This window comes from Chlorocebus sabaeus, chromosome 1 (assembly GCF_047675955.1).
Source record: "Chlorocebus sabaeus isolate Y175 chromosome 1, mChlSab1.0.hap1, whole genome shotgun sequence".
Lineage (NCBI taxonomy): Eukaryota > Metazoa > Chordata > Mammalia > Primates > Cercopithecidae > Chlorocebus > Chlorocebus sabaeus.
The window spans coordinates 47,890,800-47,908,312 of record NC_132904.1 but is presented as its reverse complement, the minus strand read 5'-3'; the positions used below and the strand labels follow the sequence as shown (position 1 = coordinate 47,908,312).

Here is a 17,513-nt window from a genome sequence, read left to right as displayed (position 1 = left end):
CCTGCTGAGAGGACTCAGGTCTCCGACACCTGGTCTGGAAGCTTCTTCAGGAAGCTGCCTTGAGGAAGGGGATGGGAGTGAGATTCGTTTAGGAAGGCAAAGGAGGAGGGGTACAGGCGGGTTCTAAAGTACATTAAAATCTGAGGGATGCACCTTTCTGCCCTCCGGGAGGAGAGGGGGCGGTCCCACCGACAGGGAAAGGGGACCTCTTGGGGGGCAGTGCTCGTGCCTTGGGGGAATACCCTTATCCTTCTCGGGAAATAGACTGCAATACCTCGGGCTTAAACCTTGCCTAGCCAAAGCCAAAAAGGAAAGGGGGAGGCCTGCAACCCACCAGTCTCATTTTCAGATTTCCTCTCTCCAGCTTAGACACATTAATAATTAACTTGCCTACCTAGGAGCTTGCCGGCGTTGCCATAAAAGATGAGTAATGGCACCGGAGTCCCAGCCCTATGCCCGCGGGCTTCAGGGCTCGGGGCTGGGACGGGCGCCTGGAACAAAGCCTCTGCATTCCTTCGGGAAGGTGTGTCTGAAACCAGAGCTGTCACAGGCGAGAAGCTGACCCCTTACCTCCTCCGTGGCCGACTCCTGGCAAGTGTGGGTGTAGAGGAAGGGCAGGCGCCCCGACACACTGGGCAGAACGCTTGGCGGGCTCGCCTTTGCCCACTTCCCGTTCCCCACCCCCTCCACTGCTGGCCAGTTGCTGTCCCCGCAGCCCGCACGCCTGCGGGGCCGTGGGGTCCCCAACCACAGCCGATTTCGGGAAGCGGCGCTGTCTGCTGCTGAGATAATCCTGTTAACGTGAACGCAGGCTGTACTTGGAGACCCGATTTTTAAAAACAACAGCAGCTCCCTCGGCGTCCTTCCCCAGGAGTAACCCAAAGCCGGGCGCCGGCTCAATGAATTCTCTTGCAGAAACTCCAGCGGCCAGCTACGGCTCCCTCGCTCATGGCTGGCCGGGGACTAGCCGGCTCCGGTCACGCCCGCGCCCAGACACAAAGCACCCCCAAAAGGAACCCATGCACCCTGCGCCCTGTCGGCTCAACAGCCCGCAGATCCCCCGAAAGTTACAGCGCTCACACACACCTGCAGGCCCCCCTTGGCAGCCCCTGCCAGACCTCCAGCGTGGCGGGACACGCGTCCCAGGGCTGGCAGCTCCGCGGCTCCATGCGACTGCTCCGCGAGCCCGGGCGGGCCACCGGTCAGCGGCGCTGGACTACGGAGGGCGCTGGGGCCTCAGCTCGCCCGCGGCGCATGGCGCGCCCTCCTCGTCCTCGCCGGGGCCTTTCCGAGGAGCCCACACCCACTTGACATCAGCACCGACCAAAGCACGTGGCGCAGCGCCAGACGGCGGACCCCAGCGATCCAGAGCGCGCCCCAGGTGCTGCCGCTAGACCAGGACGGCGCGTCCGAGCGCAGCACATTCCTTTCCTCGCAGAGGATGCTGCAAGTGGGAGGAGTAGAGAGACTGAGGAGGGGGAGGAAAACGCGCCGAGGGGCCGGACGGGCGGAGGGGCAGGACCTGCGGCCTCAGAACGGCGCTGTTCCGGCGTCTAGCCAGACAACAGCAGACCTGTCATCCGTTGCCGCAAGTGCCCATCGGCTGGGAAGACCAGGTTGCAGGAGACCCGGGTTGCTGTCGTCTCCCCTCCAAGAGTCCTGACCTTGAATTCTCTTCCCCAGAATGATTCATGGAGGCTTCTCTCTAACAACCCCTGGTAAATTGCGGGAACGGATTCTGACAAGCCAGGAATGAAGGCTTGGTTAGATGTGACTGCGACCCCATCACCCAGGAGGCCACTATCAGGCACCCAGCGAAGCAGACCATACCCTCTGGCTTGTCTCTGCCCTGGCAACCTCAACTATGTCTCTTTTCTTTCTCTCTTTTCTCAATGCCCTTGGCAATAAGGGATCACTCTCCTGGTCCTGCAGGCAATCAGAACTACAGCACCTCTCAGCAGCCCAAACACACTTCTAACTCATTCATTAGCACCCGTCCAAATATTCAAACATGCAAACATTTAAGGGTTAGTATATGCCAGGAGCAACAGATAATCTTCCTACACTCACAGTGCTTCTACTCTAGTCAGGGAGACCTATATTAAATACAGAACAAGGTAATTACCATTGTTGCAAGGGGATTACAGAGGTGCTATAAGAATGCACCAGGGAGCCTTAAGTCTTGGCAGTCAAGGAAGGCTCCCTGACGAAGTGATACTTGACAAAGCTGAGAGGTTACCCAGGGGGTGGGAAAGTTCAGGCAAAACCACTGGGTATTAAATTGTAAGCTTGCTTCCATTCACAGGTGCAGATGATTAGGCAGAAGTGGAAACGCCATGCTAGGAACATCTGGGCTTTTATCCAGGTGGGGCATAGGGTGGCTCCCAGGCCCTAAAAGACAGCCTGGCTATCTGTCCAAAGACGCCCTTATGTCTGTTTTCTCATCTCTCCCTCACCCATGGCTGTCCTGCCTCTGCAAAAGAGCACTGTACAGGAATTCGGGAACCTTCACTTGAGGCACCAACTCAGTCATCAATCTGCTGTGTGGCCATACAGAAACCCCTTCCACTCTCTGGTATCAGTGTCTCTACCTAAAATGAGAGGTTGGGTCGGGCGCGGTGGTGCTAGCCTGTAGCGGTACCTAGTCAGGAGGTTGAGGCGGGGGCGGGAGCAGAGAGGGAATGGCTTGAGCCTAGGAATTTGAGACTGCAGTGATCTGTGATGCACTCCATCCTGGGTGACAAAGCGAGACCCTGTCTCAAAACAAAATAAAAATAAAATGAGAGGTTGGATTAGAACACTGTTTCTCCATATATTTTTTTAAACCATACTTCCTTTTGGATAAATATACAAATGCCATTCTCATTTTTCTGTGGTGACAAGGCACCAAATTATTTTCCAAATCAAAAATTATAGTAGTGAATATGATTTTTAAAACTATATATGCCCTGTAAGTATTAAGCAATATTCTGTCTTGAGATGTCTGCTGAAGATAGCTTGGAGGCCAGAGTAAAGAAATGGCCTCCAAGTTCACCCTTCTGTTATCTTTCCCCACCCTCCCCCACAACCCAGCCACCAGCACTTATCATCTCTAGCCTCCTTTCATGTACTCTTTCCAGGATAAATTGGCCAGACAATGAACAGAAGCCCTGGGTCATCCAAAAAAACAAAAAAAGCCATGCTGTGCAAGACTCCTTTGAATAATAATTTCCAGTAATGTTGGCAAGAAGACACTTTGAAGGAAGCATGCAATGATCTTGGGGACAATTTGGCAATATGAATTAAAAGGCTTTAAAATGCTCATATCCTGTGAACCATCAATTCCACAACCAAGAATTTAGCCAGAATACTTCATTGTGGATGAGCACAAAGATTTATCCTCAAGGATGTTCATCTCATCATTTTCATAACAGCAAGTAATTGGAAATGATCTAATTGTACAATAGGAAATTGGTTAATAAACTGTGGTACATGCTTACAACAGAATACATACAACTTTTAAAATGATTATTAAATACATACTGTTGAATAAAACAAAATGTTACAAAACAAATCATCCCAATTGTGTGTGTGTGTGTGTATGTGTGTGTGTGGTCTGTTGGGGAGGGAGGTGGTAAATGCCTGTGTTCATTTTTCTTACTGGTTGACTCAGAATCTACTATCTGAGGTAAACTGTGATGCCACTATGGCAAGTCATCCTCACAACAAGTAAATTTATCAACCCATATTAAAGTTATAGAACCTTAACATTAAAACAGAATGTGACCTAGGCATGGTGGCTCACGCCTGTAATCCTAGCATTTCGGGAGACTGAGGTGGGAGGATCTCGAGCCCAGGAGCTTGAGGCTGCAATGGGCTATGATTGCACCACTGCACTCCAGCCTGGGTAACAGAGTGAGACTTTGTCTCAAAAACAAAAACAAAAAAACAAAAAACAGAATGAAATAAACCTTACAGGCAAGCTGGAACAGAATTCAATTTTCCACTACCATCTACTCCCCATTAGGAGTTTGATAGTAATCTTAAAGGTAGATTGGTTTTGCCCCTAGAATTTTTTTTTTTTTTAATTTTTATTTTGAGACACAATATTCTTGCTCCATCATGTTAGTGCAGTGTTACAATCATGGCTCACTGCAGCCTCGACTTCCCGGAGCCCAAGCGGTCCTCCCACCTCAGCCTTCTGAGTAACTGACACCACAAGCGTGTGCCACCATGCCTGGCTAATTTTTTTTTTTTAATTTTTTTAGAGACAGAGTCTCACTATGTTGTCCAGGCTGGTTTCAAATCCTGGGCTCAAGTGATCCTCCTGCCCTGCCCTCTCAAAGTGCTGGGATTACAGGCATGAGCCACCGCACCTGGCCCTTATGTAGATTTTTGTTGCTCTTAAGTCTAATTTTAGTGTGCATAAAAATTACTGTCCATGGTAGTTGAGGGTACACATTTGACTTTATGAGTTTTTTTTTTTTTTACCATACACTACAATTTTAGAACCTAATCATTGTTTGAAAGTTCAGTTAATAAATAAATAAAAGACTACTAGAGGGATATTTACCAAAATGTTAACAATGTCAGGATTACAGTTGATTTTTACTTCCTCCCTTTGAATTTTCTGTTTTTGAAGTTGTCAGACAATAAACATATATTACTTTGGTAATTACAACATAAAATGCTGCTTAAAAAACTGCATTTAAAAAACTCTCCAAAAGATAAAATAAAAAGAAACTATCCCTTGACTTTTAAAGGGGTGACTGACCATGCCCTTCACATTCTTCTCCTCTGCAAGCTTTGATACAGCCCCAGTTGGTGCCCCAACACCCAAGGACAGAAAGTACATCGTCGCTAGGATACCATGCAGGAAAAATTGGCAAGAAAATTATTTTTACATTTACCTCCTGGGCTATGCTTATAATAATGCTCAGAAGCTTAAACTAAAGGTTCCAACATGAAGCAGCCATGAACATCAGCTAATGGGTCTGTCCCCTACTCCCAAAACTCTCTACCAAATATTCTGGGTTCTTAATAAGCTGAGAGCATATAAGGCATATACCTTTGGTCCTAAGGACCCAAAACTGTTCACCTTGCTTTTCTCACACCTGGTGTGCCACCAAGCACACAGGCAAGAATCAGCTGAATAACAGCAAGCCATAGATAAGACTGGGCTCAGTAATAACTGGTTGGGTGATCTCTGCCTCCCCCTCTCCTTGGTAAATGGCCTAATAAAGCCCCTACTTTCCTTTTAGGGGGTAGATGTAAAAACTCTTGAACAAAGGGAACTGCACCACCTCAGTGTAGGGGATTATTATTTAATGAAACTATGTACTGGGGCCAGGCATAGTGGCTCACGCCTGTAATCCCAGCACTTTGGGAGGCCAAGGCGAGTGGATCACAACGAGGTCAAGAGATCGAGACCATCGTGAAACCCCGTCTCCACTAAAAATATAAAAAATTAACCAGGCATGGTGGCAGGCGCCTGTAGTCCCAGCTACTCAGGAGGCTGAGGCAGGAGAATCACTTGAACCTGGGAGGCGGAGGTTGCAGTGAGCCGAGATTGCGCCATTGCACTCCAGCCTGGCAACAGAGTGAGACTCCGTCTCAAAAAAAAAAAAAAAAAAAAAAAAAAAATAACAAAGTATCTGCTGGGATTTTTTGGGGAGCAGAGAGCTGACCAGTTGTGGGTGCTTTGGCTCAAGGCTGTTAAACTACAAGTTGCTTCACATTTTTAGCTTTCCATGAATCTAGGGGGCTCACAGACCAGGGGAAAGAACAGAGGTAAGAAAGACAACTCTGTTGACTTTCTCTTGTGGCATTACCCAGGAACCCTTAATCCAAGGACTGAAGGCAGGTAGGATTAAAACTCCAAGCTGAGGGTCCAAGTTTCTCAAAACACTATAGGTAGATGGGCATGGTGGCGCCTTGGGGCCACCTTGGGGGTGCTGGGGCTACTTGGGGGCCCAAGTTTCTCAAACACTATAGGTAGATGGGCATGGGGCCACCTTGGGGGTGCTGGGGCTACTTGAGGGCCTAAGTTTCTCAAAACACTATAGGTAGATGGGCATGGGACGCCTTGGGGCTACTTGGGGGGCTGAGGCAGGAGGATCCCTTGAGCCCAGGAGCTAGAGATTAGAATGAGCTATGATTGTGCCACTTCACTCCAGCCTGGGCAACAGAGAAAGACCTTGTTTCAAAAACAAATCAATAAAAAATAAAAATACAATAGGCAAAACCACCAGGACAGGATCTAAAGATAAGGGATGCTTGTATTATTTGACCACTTTAATTCAATAATCATTTAATCCCTTACCCGTCATTGCAAATACCAACATTCTCTGCTCAAAATAAAACACATGATTTCCAAGCCAGACAGAGCTGCCATTAGGTTACATTTTAAATTCACCTAGAGTCTAATCAAGCTAATTTTACTGTTATTGTGTCTATTAAAACATGAGGCCTTTATTTAGAGAGTGAACAGAGGGGAGGAAAGCACAAACATTAAACGCTGGGAATTTGGATCATTCCAGAATTGCTTCTGGGAGGAAAGTAACAAAAACTAACCTGAATTTTAAAAATAATTTTAATGGGACCAAATGCATCACAAAGTTCACCCACTGGAGAGCTGGCCAGTGCCTTAGAACCAGGCAACAGCTCAGGGACAGAAATGAGGCTCCCTGCCTTGCCTAAGCTGGAAACATGGAGCACACCACCAAGGAAGACAACTTGGACCTAGCACCTGGCACCTAGGGGCCATTAAGGTGGGAAAAAAGCCTACTTGCTCCATGGCCAGAGACCAAAAGCTATCCAAATACAAGTTTTAATAAAAGAAATAATTAATAGTTTTATTGATTGATTAACATCAAAGAACAAAACAAAATCACAAAACACCTAATAAGCTAGAAAAACTATGACCAATGATTTTCATACTTATATTTTAACCAGAACAACCCCAGGTTAGAAATGCAGATTTCAGGGGCCCACCACCAGAGAATTTAATGCCAAAAGTCTAGAGTGAGCCCAGGAATCTGCATTTTAGCAAGCCTCTCAGTGATTTGGCTGCTTGTGGTCTGGAACCCACACTGAGAAATTCTAAGCCAAGAGGCCAAAAAGACCTAATACACCTGTCTACCTTTACCTTCTAGCAAGAGTCACCTAAAGAGGCTTGAATTAATTCATAATTGAAGCTGAGGCCAGGTGTGGTGGCTCACACCTGTAATCCCAACACTTTGGGAGGCTGAGGTGGCCAAATTACTTCAGGTCAGGAGTTCAAGATCAGCCTGGCCAACATGGTAAAATCCTGTCTCTACTAAAAAAATGCAAAACAAACAAACAAAACAAAAACTTAGCTGGGCATGGTGGCACGCCTGTAATCCCAGCTACTTGGGAGGCTGAGAATGCCCTGAACCCAGGAGGCCTTCTACAAATCATGTCTAGTAAGCACAGTAGATGCAGTAGTGACAGAAGAGACAGAGGGATAGAAATACCGATAATAAATAAGCAAACAAAATATTTCAGATATTAATGTGTGCTATGAAGAAACCAAACTGTGATATGTGCAGGTCAGGGTATGTGTCAGGAAAGACCTCACTAAGGTGTGGCATTTAAGCTAAGACCTAGGGGATGAGCTGTCCTGGCACAAGAATAGATGGGAATAAACTAAGTTTGTTCCTGGGAAGGAAGAAGAACAGTGAGGCGGGAACTCAGTGACCAGTGAGAATGGCAGGAAAAGATGAAGTAGGGGAGTCGGGTTAGCCTTATAATACCTAGTAGGAATTTGGGTTCTCTTCCAAAGGCAATAGGAAGCCATGGAAGGGTTTAAAAGAAAGGAGCCATGATGTGATTTGCTTTTCAAAAAGATTTCTATATCTTCTATGTAGAGGATGGCCTGGGGATTAAGGACAATAAATAAAAACCTAATACTCAGTGCTTAGCTATGTGCTCTGAATTGTCGTAAGAACTCTGTATGTATGATCTCCTTTAATCCTCATGAAAACTTTTTGAAATGAGTACTATTATAGTCCCAATTTTACAGATGACAAAACCCAGGCATAAAGAGGTCAGGTAACTTGCCCATCACAGTAAGTGGAGGATCCAGTATGCAAAGCCAGTCTGTCTACAGTTCCACACCAATGTCTCTGAAAAGAAGTGGGGAAAAGCAGGGAGGTGAGGTAAAGAGACTGCTGCAGCAGTACAGGCAGCAGAAGTGGCTGGCCAAAATGGTAACAGTGAAATTCCTGGGAGGGATTCAGCTTTGCCAAGTGTGTTAGTGGTAGTGCCAACAGGACTCACTGATGGGATTTATGACAGGAGAGAAGGAAAGAGAAAAACAAGACTTCCAGGGTTTTGGTTTGAGCAACTGAGTAGATGCCAGCACTATTTCCTGAGATGAATAAGCCTGGGAGAAGGACAAGTCAAAGGGGAGGGGAGGTGTTAAAATTGATCCAGAACTCTGTTTTGGACATGTTATTTCGACATGTTGATTAAACGTCCAAGAGGAAAAGTCACAAAACCAGTGAGCTATGGTGGTCTCCACTCAGGGAGGGGGCAGGAGATGTAATCAGTGGCATCTCGTGGTCTTGTGAATCCTTCCTGGGTGTGTGGGGAAGGTGGAGACCTAGCTAGAGACCTTCGGTGGCTTGTAACAAGCAAGAGCAGAGCCAAATTGCAGCCCAAGATTGTAACTTGTTTCAAGGCTGACAGCACGCTGCCCAGGCAACCCTCTGTGATCCAGCGAAGTCTGCATCCCAGCGCCATCCTCTGAATCAGCTTCCTGGGAGCCTATCTGAGCAGCATTCTTTCAGGATGACCTCCGGCAAACCAGGCCTACAGAAAGCAAAAGGAAGCCCTCTGGTCCTGGAGGAGAGACTGGGGACAGAAGCCATGGAAGAAAGGTTATCTTGCCTCCTGCCAGCTTGGGAGAAGAGGACTTCACCGCCCCCTTCCACTTCAACACTCCCTTTTTTGGTCCTCCTATCACTGTAGCCCATCAGGGTAGGAGGTCCTGAAACTACTTACAAGGGCCTAAAAGCCATGATAATGAAAGGGTTTCCAAAATAAGCTTCCCAAATGCCCTGCTGGCACTCAGGTTACAGCATTTCCAGAAAAATGCCAACCTCGCTTGATAAAATACTTTTAGAATTGACACCTCCTTGGCTCAGATGAAGTGGGTGTGTGCTGGGGTCAGGTAGAGGTTGGGAGGGAAAAAAAGTGATTTTCAAAGTTCAGCTGAAATGTCAGGAACATGAAGCAGCCCATGTTTACACAGAGCTTTCCACAACCCAGAGTAGCTTCCAAGTTTCTCTTTAAAAAATGGCTACATCAACTTGTCCAATGAACTGGCTTTTTACCTAAACAGAAATAGTACCAGGCTATTGCCATTCTCCTTGTCTCCTTAGGCTTAATCTCCTAATATAATTTATATTCCTACTGATCCTGATTGTTCTATTTTGTTATCCATATTTCGTCCTTTTCCCATAAGCTACCTCAAATCCACAGTGGAACAAGATAAACAATAAATTGATACTCCAGTGTACAATCTTCATATTCCTGGATATTAAATGTTCAGACTCATGTAATTAATAAAGGTTGTTTACTGTGGATATTAATTGGAGGTTAAGGGGAGGAAATATCTTGATTAATATGTAAAATACTTTGAAATTTTGATCTCTTACCATAAAAAAAGAGTCTGGTTATAATTAGCACCTGTATTTTTCATACTTTCCTGTCCCTAATTGCCTAAACAATAATTTCTGGGGAAAGTTGGTGAAATCTTAATGTACTACATCTGTATGGGTGATTTTGTGGCTCTTACCATTCAAACTAGGAACAAGACGCCAGTTCAGTAACTGTACTACTTCTTCCAAATAAGACTTGTCAAAGCCACTGTGGAGAAATCGGGAAAAAGAATCCAAATCTATCCACAAATAAATACCAAATGTGAGGCCAGGTGTGGTGGCTCATGCCTGTAATCTCAGCATTTTGGGAGGCCGAGGCAGGCAGATCACCTGAGGTCAGGAGTTCAAGACCAGCCTGGCCAATATGGTGAAACTCCATCTCCACAAAAATACAAAATTAGCTGGGCGTGGTGGCATATGCCTGTAATCCCAGCTACTCGGGAGGCTGAGGCAGAAGAATCTCTTGAACCTATTGCAGTGAGCCAAGATCATGCCATTGCACTCCAGCCTGGGTGACAGAGCGAGACTCCATCTCAAAAAAAAAGAAGATTGAATATGTCAGTCCTTATCTAGTGTGGGGAGGGATAAAGCCATGTCAGTGCCCACTGCTATTCTCTGGTGTCCTTTAAAGGTAGAAACATGGTTTAAAATATGAAATAGCCACCAGCCTGGAAGTACAACTTTGGAGACATAAAAATTATTAGATTTTTCAAATCACTGATACAAGCCAAAATCCTTACTGAGACTAGGGGGCCAAAGATAGAACTGAAAGCCTTGTGACATTTACAAACATCACCCTAAGTGCCTTCCTCAGGGATACTCTCTCTACATAATCCTGATTGTTGCAATTATTCAGATCCCCATGTGCAGGCAGCACATGTTTTTGAGACTTATTCTCAAGGGACCAAAGGAAAAGTAGTATTTTCGTCCAGCATTTTTTTTTATCACCAGAATTCACTAGAACCAGTATCTTGGCACTCCAAGAGCACACAGTGATGACAGATGCTTATAATGTTCACCCTGAAGACTTGCAACCTTGTGGAAGAACAGACGGATCAAATTATGCCTTGTTGCAGTTTGAAATGTGTTCTACTGCCTTCTAATATTTTGAAGACTGACAATCTACGCAGTGCACGATAGGTGGCAACACTGAGCCAGGAGAACATCACATTTGCCAACCTTGCTGAATAGAGAAACTTTAATATGATAATGAACCCCTTTTAAAAAATCAGGTCTCTTCCCCGGGAGTGGTGGCTCATGCCTGTAATCCCAGCACTTTGGGAGGCCAAAGTGGGCGGATCACAGGGTGAGGAGTTCAAGATCGGCCCGACCAACATAGTGAAACCCCGTCTCTACTAAAAAATACAAAAAATAAGCCAGGCGTGTTGGCGGGCGCCTGTAATCCCAGCTACTCGGGAGGCTGAGGCAGGAGAATTGCTTGAACCCGGGAGGTAGAGGTTGCAGTGAGCCGAGATTATGCCATTGCACTCCAGCCCGGGAAATAGTGTGAGACTCTGTCTCAAAAAAAAAAAAAAAAATCAGGTTTCTATTAGAATAACGACAACAGGGACAAAGCAATTAAAAACACATGCCTGACAAATTTGGAATCAAAAGCACCATCAAATGTACTTCCTGGCAGGTTGTCATTTCCCACCTCCACTCTCCCAATCACTGGGCAAATCCAATTATGTTCCTGGAGACACCCAAATCATGCCTCTTTTCTCCCTTTCTCTCCAGTGGCTTTTATGAAAATAATATTCAACTTTAATGCATCTGCACTTCAGGAGACAGTGTGACAAGAGCAATAAACACATTCACCATGTGCAGAGACCAGGGAAAATGAGTTCTGAGACTATCTTTGCCAACCCCAGGTGTGGGCTTTCTTTTCCCTAAACTCAGGAGATATTGGAATGTAGCAGCTGTCAGAAAGCAGCAATGGCCTGTGCCAGAAATACCCTTGCTGAGCTGCTCTAATTGCCAAGAGATAAGAACCCATAACTCACACAGACACTTGTGGCTCCGGCTCAGAAATAGCAGGCAGAAAGGAAAGAGCATGCCTTCCAGCAATGTGACCTTGGGCAAGCTGTTCCTCCCCCTGAGCCTCAGTCTCCCTCATCTTTGAGGACTACCAGCAACATGTATCAAGTACCAATTACAGGATTGGATTTATAGCAGGTTAATAACTTGGAGTCGTTATTGTTATTAACAATCTCCAAATTGTTAATAACCATGGAGTAAAATGAGCTCGGAGAAGGCCACCAACCTCTCTGGACAAGAGACAGTTTGCATGCTTGAAAGGGCCTTGATTTCCCATGAAGACACTACAAGAATCAGTCACATAAAATCCCTGCTGCTTTGGCCTTATTCATTTGTTCAAACAAATATTTATTGAGGGTTCACCATGTGCCGAGATGGTGCTGGGCACTGAGGACAATATGGCCCTAGTCTCATGAGGTTTATAGTCTAGTAGAGAACACAAGCTTTCAAAATAATCATCTAAGCACATGAAAATGTACATCTATAAGCACTACAAAGGAGAGGTATATGGCCATCTGTATCACGGCCACCCAAAATGAGAAATTGGCCCAGTCTGAGGAGTCATATAATGAGGAGTGAATAAGACAAAGAAGAAAGTTGAAGAGGACCTTGTTTATAAGAAATTTAACTAAGAAACAAACTAGGAAGCACTTAGCTACCCCTTAACTAGGATGTTTTTCTTTTCTTTTATTTTCTTTATGAGACGGAGTTTCACTTTTGTTGCCCAGGCTGGAGTGCAATGGTGCCATCTCGACTCACTGCAGCCTCCACCTCCCGGGTTCAAGCGATTCTCCTGCCTCAGCCTCCTGAGTAGCTGGGATTACAGGTATGCATCACCACACCCAGCTAATTTCGTATTTTTAGTAGAGACGGTGTTTCTCCATGTTGGTCAGGCTGGTCTTGAACTCCCGACCTCAGGTGATCCACCCACCTCGGCCTCCCAAAGTGTTGGGATTACAGGTGTGAGCCACAGCGCCCAGCTGATGTTTTTCTTTTCTAACAGTAAAATCCAGAACACTTACGCTGTTTCCTTTTTGTTTTGACTGCCAGGAAGCTCCAAGTCAAATGTGAAGTTCGGCAGTAACACAGACCCTTAATCTGAGTGCCTTCGTATTCTTCCCAGCCCCCTGGGTTTGTGTTTTTCTTCTAACTTGTATTTTCCCTAGTCCTGATTTCAAATTCCTATTTCTATTTTATCATTGTATCTAGTGTTCATGGACCTTCAGAGGAAGGAGGCAGGATGCAAACACAAACATTCTAATATTCTTCCTAAGGTTAAGGGGCTGAGCTGGAAAGAATAAACAGGGTGCCCTTTGTGTCCCCTGTCTGGCATGTTACCCTAGAAGCAGGGAAAGACACGTGGCTTTGTCTGCATTTATACAAACACTGCGTTCTGTTTGATTTGTGTGATCTAGCACAATGGTGCTTTTTCCCATAGCCCCTTTATCATGTATTTATGCCTCAATGAGTAGCTTTCCTTGTGCTCATTTTTTTCTCTGAAACATTTACTGGTCTATTAATACATTTACAGTGAACTTACACTCTCAATATTCTAAGATAGGTGCCCCCTTCACTTTTTTTTTCAATTTTGCTCTTTTAATAAAGATAATCCATTAAATGTGTAACTGAAGTTCTCCCTTTATACCTTTGAAAGGCATGATATATACATAAAAATCCTTAATCAGACCATACATCATGATTTTTAGGTCAGAAAATGGTCACCTTCCTCCCACAGTGATTAACATTCACATGCTGGAAGGCTGAAAACAGAATAGAGATGAGAAAGAGATGTGGGAGATGCCATTTTTCAATGTGCAGTTTATCTGCACCTCATTAAAAAATAGAATGCTTTAGGAATAAAACATCCATTTCTTGTAAAAAACAACAACAGTGTTCCTCTTCCTGGGAAAATGAAATTTTTGTAAATAATAATCGGACACAACTCCAGAAACCACAAACTTTGGCTCTTATCCTTTTCTGGTCCTTGCTTGAATAAAGCTTTGCACTGTCTTTCTCAGGAAAGAAATACATAAACACAATTTTTTACAATAATAAACACAATTTTGAATTTTAGAAGATTCAAAGATCTCCTAGAGGAATATTCATGAACTTCTTAGGCAGAATCTTCCTAAGTGGAGCAAATACCTAAGGATGCCCAAGATCTTTGACAATGTGGCAAGAACATTTGAAAAAATATACCATGAGCCGGACACAGTGACCCCCTCCTATAGTCCCAGGACTTTGGGAGGCTGAGGTGGGCAGATCATCTTGAGGTCAGGAGTTCAAGACTAGGCTGGCCGACATGGTGAAACCCTGTCTCCACTAAAAATACAAAAAATTAGCCAGGTGTGGTAGTACATGCCTATAATCCCAGCTACTTGGGCGGCTGAGGCAGGAGAATTGCTTGAGTCCAGGAGGCAGAAGTTGCAGTGACTCGAGATCACGCCACTGCACTCCAGCCTGGGTGACAGAGCAAGGCTCTGTTATCAAAAGAAAAAAATAAAAAGAAAAAATATACTATGAATAATAGCTATACAATATAGATAAAAGCTATGAAGACTAATTAAAATAATAAGAAATTTTTAAAATTTACGTATTTAGTTTTTATTGAGTCAATTTAAAGAAAAATACTACATGGGTATTGCAAAAATGCAAATGTGAGACAGGAATGCTTAAAGTTAAAGAAATACTTCATAGGGGATTTACAGATTCTAGTTTTAAAACTATGCAGATGCTGTCACTCACAAAGTAAATCATTCAGGGCCACAGATTTTTTTCGTGTTTTCTCTCCTCATGTTCCTCAAACCAATTAGCTTAGCAACATATCCCCCTCCACCCCAACAAGGCCTTCCTTCTATTAATGAGCCAGAGGATTTCGGGTTTGCTGCAAAGATTATGAAGAGTGAAGGGTGCCTTGGGATAGAAAATGTGTGCAGAGTGAAGGGGTTGGGGACTCACCCTGAGCTCTCTGGGCAGAGGTAACTGCCCAGCTGCATTTCATTGACCCCTAGATCTGAGGAGACCCAGACATCACCATAGGAAGTGAGTCCGAAACCCAGTGGTTCAGAGAATGGTACCACATTTGCCAAGCCAAAGCCAGGGCCACTGGTACCTGTCTCCCTCTTCATAAACAATCAAAACTTTAACATTCCCAGCTCAGTGGAACTGAGCTGTCTCCCCTACTGGGCTATAACTTCCAGGGGAAGAAGTACCACTTGTGTTTTCTCAGCCCTGTATCTACGGCCCCTAGCACAGTGGCTGGAACATAGTAGGTACTTTGAAAAAATGGAAGAACTATTTTGGGGTAAGGGAAGAGAAGTATCTCAGATCTTTTCTTCTGTTGCTTTTTTTTTTTTTGAGACAGAGTCTTACTCTGTCACCCAAGGCTAGGGTGCAACGGTGTGATCTTGGTTCACTGAAACCTCTGCCTCCTGAGTTCAAGCAATTCTCCTGCCTCAGCCTCGTGAGCAGCAGGCACCCGCCTCAGCCTTGTGAGCAGGAGGCACCACCACACCTGGCTAATTTTTTTGTATTTTTAGTAGAGACGGGGTTCCACCATATTGGCCAGGCTGACCTCAAGTGTTCCGCCTGCCTCAGCCTCCTAAAGTGCTGGGATTACAGGCGAGAGCCACCGCACTGGCCTCTTTTGTTTTTCTCTCTAGTGGCTAACAGATGCTTTGTACCAGTAGATGCTCAAGTAATGGTTCCTTTAAAAGTAAATAAACTGCCTGACATAAGGAGTATGTGTTTAAAAATAAATACAATTAGCTTTTTTTGTTTGTTTTTTTAAAGGACAAATGAATCCAACATAGTGCCTTTGTTTTTTCACTTTCCATAGGCAAGTCCAGAGTGGCAAACAAAAGGGGAGGAGTGATGGAGCCCTGAATTAAAGCTGCCTGTAGCTTCCCCAGGGCTGTAGACAACAGGCCCAGTCCTCCCTAGCTGCTTGGCTCTGAAGTCATTTCTATCTACTCCACCCCCTAGGGAAGGAAGCTTAGGGCTGAGTGTGACATCAAGAACCAGGTGCCCTCCACTCCCTGGATAAACGATTCAGTGAAGATGTGGCACGTCTTTCTCCAACTCAACCCTAGCACTTACCTCCAAGAAATAACTTCACTCAGGAGAAGAAAAGTAGTAGAAGCTATGTCAAAGTGAGCTTTCCTTACTGGCTGGGTGAAGGAGGTGGCAAATCCCTGAGGTCACTCTTTGCTCTTCAAAAATGGGTATCCTTCCCTAGGGTGTCGTTACCCAGATGGGTCAAATGTTAATGACCAAAGGCTCCATAATCTCAGACCTGGAAGCAATCCACAAGCTCAAGGCCCATCCCTTTATAACATCCCAGCTGACTGGTGGTCCAACTTGGATGCCCCTAATGATGAGGGACTCATTATCTATCTTTGGGCTGCTCTGTTGAACACCTGGATCTCTATTGTTTTTCTCTGAAAAGGAAGATGGTTTCCAAGGCCCTCATGAACAACTTAGCTCATAGAAAGGGGCACCACAGGAGAATTTGGTTCAATTTCCCCTTCTGCCAGCCTGGTGAACTTTTAATTTAGAACCACTGACTCACAGAATTTCTAGAACTAGAAGCAATGGCAATAATAACTAACATTTACAGAACACTTACTATGAGCCAAGTATATGCTAAGAGCTTTATAGGCATTATCCTGTTTAATACAACATTTAATTCTCATACCCTCCTTTGGGCAAGATATTATTTATTAGCTTTTTTATACAAGAGGAAATGAAGCCTCAGTGAGTTTATGTAGCTTGCCCAAGGTCATACCATGAAGAAGCGGGTGAGTTAGGAATAAAATCCAAAGTTTTGTACTTAAAACCTTAAAAAAACAGACTACTGTGTCAAAACCTAATACATAAAGTAAAGCAGCATTGTGTGTGAAGGCCCCTCAGCCAGTGTAAAAGCATGGATAATTATAAGCAACAAACACACCTTGAACTCCTCCACTGGAAGGGATTTCCACTGCCTTGTTCACTGCTGTACCCCAGTGTAGCTCCTGGTACATGGAAGCATAAATATTGCTACCTGAATGAATCCAGTGTTTACAGAGTGTTTACTCATGTGTAAGTTCTAAGGACCTTACATGTATTAGCTCAATTAACCCTCACCACAGGTTCTATGAAGCCCATTTTACAGATGAGAAAACTGAGGCACAGAACATTCAAGTGGTGTTCCCAAGGTCACATAGCTAGTGATAGTGGAATTCAAATCAAACTTGGGGGGTCAGATTTTGTGCCTCATTGACTATATGGAACCAATCCATTCCCTTAGAACAGGTCTGAGGAGAAAGACTTGAGGTCTGCAGGAGACGCACTGAAGGCCATGTCAACAGCTAATGGGAGGGAAATTGATCCTCTGCTGGGCTTCCACTATCAACCACTTCTGCATCCCTGACATCCTGCCTCTGTTTTTTTCCTATTCTCCTCATAATCCCACTGTGAAGTAGACACTGGGGTCTTTAGCATCACCATTTTCAAGTTCACTACTCTGAACTCCCAGGAATGCCACCATTTACAGAGAAACTCAATGACTAGCACCTACTTCAACTCAGCTGTTGCTGACGAGCTGAGTCTGCTTGTCTCAGCCCTACTGTGTGAGTTCCCAACTGTGTCTTACACACTAGTATCCCAAACACTGTCAGGGAAGAGAGTGAAGAAACAGAGTGCCAGAGAGAAGGCCAAAGATGATAAGGAAGATTGTGAATGGTGCTTTCATCGGTATTTCATAGCCGTTTGATCCCAAGCCCACAGTTTAAAAATGAATTGCTGCGGCCACTGTAAACTGCTGTCTTC

General features: G+C 44.9%; 1 protein-coding gene across 8 annotated transcripts in view; it reads right to left on the bottom strand.

Moving 5' to 3' along the window:
- PLEKHA7 (pleckstrin homology domain containing A7) overlaps positions 1 to 17,513 on the bottom strand; it is a 231,690-nt gene that overhangs the window by 142,248 nt on the left and 71,929 nt on the right. Inside the window, exon 1 of one of the 8 annotated variants that reach the window (XM_037997522.2) lies at positions 1,087 to 1,462. The exons of the other annotated variants lie outside the window; for them this stretch is intronic. Within the exon in view, the coding sequence (XP_037853450.1) occupies positions 1,087 to 1,169 (83 nt within the window). The 5' untranslated portion in view covers positions 1,170 to 1,462. Of the gene's footprint in view, positions 1 to 1,086; positions 1,463 to 17,513 lie in introns of those variants that run through there. 8 annotated transcript variants of the gene reach the window in all.